The sequence below is a fragment of the Lolium rigidum genome, chromosome 4, assembly GCF_022539505.1.
Source record: "Lolium rigidum isolate FL_2022 chromosome 4, APGP_CSIRO_Lrig_0.1, whole genome shotgun sequence".
Classification (NCBI taxonomy): domain Eukaryota; kingdom Viridiplantae; phylum Streptophyta; class Magnoliopsida; order Poales; family Poaceae; genus Lolium; species Lolium rigidum.
In genome coordinates this window covers 37,045,092-37,051,323 of record NC_061511.1, presented here as the reverse complement: position 1 = coordinate 37,051,323, position 6,232 = coordinate 37,045,092, and the positions used below count along the sequence as shown (strand labels likewise).

The following is a 6,232-nucleotide window of genomic DNA, read 5'->3' as shown; positions in this document are numbered from 1 at the left end:
AAACATATTTTAAAATGTTAGAAAAATACAAATAAAAATTCCCCGTGTATACCTTGACATATTACATGCTTACAAAGTTGTTTCAGCAAAAACTGATATGTCTCGTGCCTTGTGCAAAAAAGACAAATCTTTGGTGCTAAAATAGTCTATTTTTTGAGGCATTATTTATCTTTTTTACACAGGGTAGAAAAATTGTTGGTTTTATGTGAAACTTGACGTGCACACATAGAACATGTCCCTCTATATGCTAAATTTTTTTACTAAATTTTTTATGTTTTGGAAATATGGTTTATACATACCAGGTGCATATGCACCCGGGATCAGATTTGGTTTTCCGATGTTAGATGATAATATTGAGTTATCTTAATTAGTGGTAGTAGAATTACAATCAGTTTATTTTCAGACCAGAGCATCAACGAACACATCAATATCATCATGTCACTCTTTAAGAAAATGTTCATCTTTTCACCTTTCCAACAAGCCCCTCAACTTCACCTCTTTCACCATTGCGTTGTTGTAGTCACCTCACTAACAATGCCAACAATGTATTTCATAGTCATCTCATCCAACGTGTCACTCCAATGGACTCAAAGAGATTGAACAATCATTATGCTACTCAGAGTGCAACTCATAAGAATGCAATGTCAATATAATGTCCTGCTTTATTTACATTCAAAAATGGTGTGTAGCTATATTAGACATTTAAAAAATCGTACAAGAAAAATACAAAATTTATATTCGACTAAGATTATTGCTTGGTAGGTCCGGTAAGTCGACGGCTCATCTGGTTGTGGTGAAGATCCTGCAAAACCATGAGAAAAATAAACCTATATTCTCTCAACCCGCTCTGCTTCCCAACAAGTAGTACCACACACAAGTTCAAATAATCATGAATCCTCTGTGCTCTTTCATGCAACAAACACAAGCAATCAAAATAGCATCATAGGATAATTAATAGAGCTTCTACAACGAGAACATGTACAAGAATTGGCACTTGCTGCTGCTCTAGTACAGTATGTGATCCGCTGAGTGGGACTCACGTGAACGTCGGGTACGTTTTAATCTGATGCATACATCATGCAGGCATTGATCGGCCGATCGACCGAATTAAGAATCGCATCACAGCCAAAAGAAATCATCCACCGCCCTTTGGCGTATTCTAGCGCATTCTAGCGCGTACTCAGGTGAGGGCAATCCCACGGCCGCCACGGCGTGTATGCATTCCCGTGAACGTCGGGTAAGTTTTCATCTGATGCATACATCATGCAGATATTGATCGATCAATCGACCGAATTAAGAATCGCATGGTGCACACAACCGGACAGCCCAAAGACATGTATGCACGCACGATGTGCACCTTTGCATCTCACACATGCTGCTGCAATACTACATGATCTATTTTTGGTTCCGTTGACGAATCTATCCTTGATGGTCGATGGCTTATGTTGTAGAGGAGCTAGACTTGTAGCTGCGTACGTGTGGACTGGAGCAAGGCAGCAAGCCCTGGCCGGCCGGCCGGCATTGGTACGATCTAGGCCAGCATGCTCTTTTTATATAAAAGAGTTTTGGCTCTTTTTTTAGATAAAAGTCCAAACCAGCAGGCTCTTTTCGTTGCCCTAATCGTATTTCTCTGCAGATGAATCTAATACGGTGTAATTAATACATAATATTTTTTTATTTTGTAGATGAATCTATTATGCACGGTCGATGGCTTGATGCAGGAGAGGAGGATGTGTTCCTTTTTTTCGTGTGAAAAGGGATGCCATCGGCTGCCGTCTGATGGGCTGCCGAGCGGTGAAACTTCAGCAAACTGGTGTTGCAGCTGTTCACCTCCTCGACACCGTCAGAGTTGTGTGGTATGTTGATCCTGTATTACTGATTGGAGAATAAGAAAAAGTAGCACAGCATACTTCTCTTGGCAAGAAGGTAAGTGGATTTGGCTATTTAGGATAATCTACAATTCTACATGAAACCATGTCTGCTACCTGATTTTTGTTTACCAACTATATACGAGCATCACCCAACAACATCCTAGAATTGGTATAATTGCAGGAGTTAGTCATGAAATGCATTTTTACTAACCTGTTGCTGAAATGGCTGAGGAGTTTGCTATCCCTGCCCAGACCCAGCACCAGAGCGCCTCATACCTGCGCGCGGACCCTGAGGCCTTGTTGGACAACTGGAACAAAGTAATTTGGCATATGGGCACCACCAGGCCTCATGCCTGGAACAAGCTGTTGCTGGAAACCGTATCCCGGCTACATGAGAGTACACATGGGATCAATATCCAGCTGTCATAGTTTTCATTCAAGTTCATCCAGGTAAATTAAGCACCGGTAGAAAGCATGTATATAACATAATGAACAGAATGACTACAATTTCGAGTGAAATGTCAAATGAACAAGACCAGCCAAAAAGGTGTTCAATGTGACCATCCCAGTCCAGAAGAACTAATGCAATAATGTTGGCAGGTGAAGAGTACTACATTGCCAGATTTAATTGAACTCGAGACTCCAGAGTACCTTCCCAACCGAACACACATGGAATTAAGAATAAATTTGATACTGAACACTGATATTCTTTCACTCATATCGAAGTGATAAACCATTACTCCCGACTGAACACATGGCATTAAGAATAAATTTGGTACTGAACACTTCATATTGTTCTCAAATAAAAGTGTTAAACCTATTGTTAAACCATTACTGCCAAAGAATATCTCTATTTACACACACACAGCATTGCCAAAATCCTGTGACATGTATGATAAAATAGTACAATTCATATTGTACAACCTAGTGCTAACTTATTTTGTTTACCATGGAGATATATTGCTTCTCCTTCATTACACTTACATGGGGAGAACCTGTAGGTAACATTAAGTTCAGAATTAAAATAAGAATAGAGCTTATAGCAGTACCTGAGGGGGCATCATAACAGGTGGAGCTTGCCCATAGAAGACTTGCTGCCCAAGAGGAGCCATGGGAGGGTACATGGGAAATTGAGGAGTCATCGAAGGTGTCACTGGTACAGGCGCATCTGAGAGAACTGAGCCTGAATGATATGAAATTTGTTACCATCAGCATATTAATGATGAATGGTCAAATATAGTTAAAGCAGCCTTGTCCAAATCTCAAGAAATTTCATCAAAAGCAGGAGCCATGATCAATTAAGTATTACATGAAACAATATTAAACCCATAATTTAAATTGATGTGTAAACTATGGAAGTGCCCATCCTCTATTCCTCCAAACATGAACAAAGAAGTTTTGCTGAGCACCACGATTAAAATACAAAAGCTTAAGTTCATAATAAGAATTATAATAAGATCAAGCCATGTAGGATAAAGTTCATCGTGCTAGAAAATATTGAATCATGTCAGATGGAATTGCAATATCCTTGCAACATTTCCATACCTGCATTTCTCCCGCTTTGCAGCATGTTGTAGCCTGTAGGAGGTATATGTTTGAATGTGAGAAAGGACTCCATTTTTTGATTTGATCCGTTAAGTATACTGCCTGCCAAACATCTCCCATCCGAGCCCACCTAGAGAAAATACCAATGATTAGACAACCTCTAAACAACGAATAATCATGAGAAAATTTATGCAAGTGCAAGACTACATGCAATGCTCCTATTAACTCTACCTCCGCCACCGAGCGCCGTCATCTGACTCTTATATTCTTTTGAGATGTGTACTCTCCCCAACGTGAATAACGTCCATGTGATCCCTTGCACACATGATATTACTGAACAACAAAAGCAGACCAAGAATTAGAGGTTCTGCAAGAAAGCATTCCATATTGCAATGAACATGGGAAGAACATGAAAGAAAAATTTGTATTTTTTGACCACGCCTGCTATGCAAGAATAATCTCTGATTAGACCACAAGCAGCTACCATATCATCACTGTACACCCTATTCTAAACCAAATATATATCATGCCAAATTTCATACAGGGAAATCGATGTACTACTAAAACTACATTGTGCATATACATAGGGCATGGAGATACAGAGGAGAATAAGCATGTATGAGCATCCAAGATTACCTTGCACCTTAAAGGAGAATAAGAATGTATGAGAGCATCCAAAATTATCCTTTGGAGCTTCCATCTACTCAACACAAAATAGCATATCGCGTTGATCCAAAATCCTTGTTGAGTTCCTATCAGGCTCACCTGCAACCAAGGGGGCAAAGGGCCGCAGAGCAGGATAGATCAAGGACAGAGGAGGATAGAGCAAGGACAGAGCAGGATAGAGCAGGGGCAGAGGGACGACAAAGCGGGTGTTGGGAGAAGTTAATGTAGAAGGCGAATGCTACACCCTTGTTGATTCCGTCAGCTGCGTAATCTCAGGGCTCCTCGTTAGCTGGAAACATCACTGCATCCAATGGAGATTATTTGCTAGAAAGTTAAGTATTGGAGAACAAAAAAAATTCAATTTTTGTACGAACATGTTAGCATTTCATTTCATGGATGTCAGACAATAGCAACCGTTGACAACAAAGAGATATTATGAATGACGAATCCACAGGTTGTCGGCCGGTGATGAGCTCCGTGCAAGAGGAGAACACGTCCGATTAATTTCTCCATCAACTTCCCTATCGATGCGTGCTCCGGGGACAAGTACCTATATTCAGCACAAATTCAGAGTTGACACTCGTGTAAGTTCCCCGTTTTCTTTCCTCTTGCTGAGATGAATGTTCGTGCAACAAGCCCATTTCAGAAGACAAATCATTGATTCTCATGTAGCAAGCACTTCAGTGATTACACCAAAACATCAAATATTCAATTGAAAGGGTAAACACAATTCAGATCTCAGGCCAAACAAAAATATAAATTGAAGTAGAACTTTTAGTTTTTTTAGAATATATCAACTTAAGTAGCTATGGCTGATACAAATTATTCCTAGCACAAAGTGGAAGTAAACTGCAGGTATGAAACAATAAACAAAACAACATTGAGCAAATACACCCTATGTATGAATAAATAAACCACAGTACTCATTTCTTTTCCCAAATTGGTGTCTCTAACTCTATAAAACTGAGCAAGATCAAAATGCAAAATGCTATGTCACACAACAAAGGGCTCTTGCACTTCCACAGTTGACAAAATTGTGTGTCCAAAATCATAGTATACATCAAAATTTTCAGACTCAGCTGCGCAAGGGTTGGCCCAGTTATACGCTTATACTAATTCAAAACAATGGGACATCCAGGAAAAAGTAAACATTGGGAAGCGAAGGAGGAACAGATCGAGGAATGGTGTTACCGGGTGATACATGACCCCGTCAGCTTTAGTTGACCAGTGGTGGCGAGCTGGGGAGGTACATGCTCTGAACCATGAAATCTGCATTGTATAAACAAAAAATGAGAGCGCTACAAAAGCTTAACTAACCATATATTCACTGCATCAATGTGGCCGATATAGTAAGGTGCTTGTAGGTGTTGTGCTTGAGTGATAGCTCTATACATCTAGACAATATACCAAGATAGCTAGCTAGCTTGTATGTGCGTGAGTGCTAGTGACATCAATCTAGCAGGCTAGCTTGTACGTGCAAGTTTCACAAGACAGGAATGAATATATCTCTCCCTTTCTGAAGAAAAATACTGCAGATTTTCTCCATTGTCTTTCTTACTATCTCATGAATTATGAAAACTCTTCCACCACAATATGCAGTATTATGGAAATGCCAGTAGATTTGGGACTGCCTACCTTGGCACCCGCCCGTATCTTGACATGTTCTCACTTCCGTGAGGAGACCGAGCGCGAGGGATACAACGGTGCACACGGCAGCGGCATGGAAGATGCTGCGGGATACCGCGCATGGATGAATCCTGGTCAAGACGCCCACGAGGATGCCCGGTACATCGCGACCTGGATTCAGACCGACGAGGTGTAGGCGGGTCTCTGGCTTGAGGAGGCCGGCGGAGGGAGCGGCAGTGAGGGGCTGGAGTCGCATCGCTGATCCTAGGCCGCAGCGGAGGGATCGTCATCCGGCGAGCTCGAGCTCCGCTTGATGGGCCAAAGACGAGCAGGGGATGGCCGCGGGCTAGCCCTGCTCCATGGGATGACGGATGCGGGGTGAGACGAGGATCGACTTGGTGACGATCGGCTGGCCAGGGGCGTGCGGAGGCCGAAGCAGCCAGGTCCAGGTGCAGCGGCGGCGGAGGATGTGTGGGAGGAACCCTACTCTTCTGTTTCTGTCACGAGGGAAGGATGACGAGCTC

General features: G+C 41.9%; 2 protein-coding genes across 3 annotated transcripts; both read right to left on the bottom strand.

The window, feature by feature from the left end:
- Positions 1-529: 529 nt before the first annotated feature.
- On the bottom strand, positions 530-3,501 carry LOC124647832 (polyadenylate-binding protein 2-like). Its single transcript, XM_047187701.1, has 4 exons — positions 3,417-3,501; positions 2,921-3,054; positions 2,083-2,258; positions 530-802 (listed from the first exon to the last, which is right to left on the bottom strand). The coding sequence occupies exons 1-3, from the start codon at positions 3,487-3,489 to the stop codon at positions 2,142-2,144; spliced, it is 324 nt and encodes a 107-aa protein (XP_047043657.1). The 5' UTR covers positions 3,490-3,501; the 3' UTR covers positions 530-802; positions 2,083-2,141.
- Positions 3,502-4,271: 770 nt separating this feature from the next.
- On the bottom strand, positions 4,272-5,916 carry LOC124647831. 2 transcript variants are annotated; one of them, XM_047187699.1, is made up of 4 exons: positions 5,718-5,916; positions 5,274-5,351; positions 4,497-4,632; positions 4,272-4,383 (listed from the first exon to the last, which is right to left on the bottom strand). In XM_047187699.1, exons 1-4 carry the CDS (start codon positions 5,828-5,830, stop codon positions 4,381-4,383), a joined length of 330 nt encoding a protein of 109 aa, XP_047043655.1. In that variant the 5' UTR covers positions 5,831-5,916; the 3' UTR covers positions 4,272-4,380. The 2 variants fall into 2 exon arrangements, with proteins under 2 accessions (XP_047043655.1, XP_047043654.1); XM_047187698.1 differs by having other exon boundaries at positions 4,272-4,632.
- Positions 5,917-6,232: the final 316 nt, after the last annotated feature.

What these genes read in the sequence shown, in the direction of transcription:
- LOC124647831 (XM_047187698.1), bottom strand. Translation starts at nt 5,830, where the DNA reads ATGCGCGGTATCCCGCAGCATCTTCCATGCCGCTGCCGTGTGCACCGT. An exon ending in AGATACGGGCGGGTGCCAAG is followed by an intron (nt 5,352 to 5,717) that starts GTAGGCAGTCCC and finishes TATACAATGCAG; the next exon opens with ATTTCATGGTTCAGAGCATG. An exon ending in ACGGGGTCATGTATCACCCG is followed by an intron (nt 4,633 to 5,273) that starts GTAACACCATTC and finishes TGCTGAATATAG; the next exon opens with GTACTTGTCCCCGGAGCACG.
- LOC124647832 (XM_047187701.1), bottom strand. Translation starts at nt 3,489, where the DNA reads ATGGAGTCCTTTCTCACATTCAAACATATACCTCCTACAGGCTACAAC. An exon ending in GCAAAGCGGGAGAAATGCAG is followed by an intron (nt 3,055 to 3,416) that starts GTATGGAAATGT and finishes CATATCATTCAG; the next exon opens with GCTCAGTTCTCTCAGATGCG. An exon ending in CTGTTATGATGCCCCCTCAG is followed by an intron (nt 2,259 to 2,920) that starts GTACTGCTATAA and finishes ACTCTCATGTAG; the next exon opens with CCGGGATACGGTTTCCAGCA.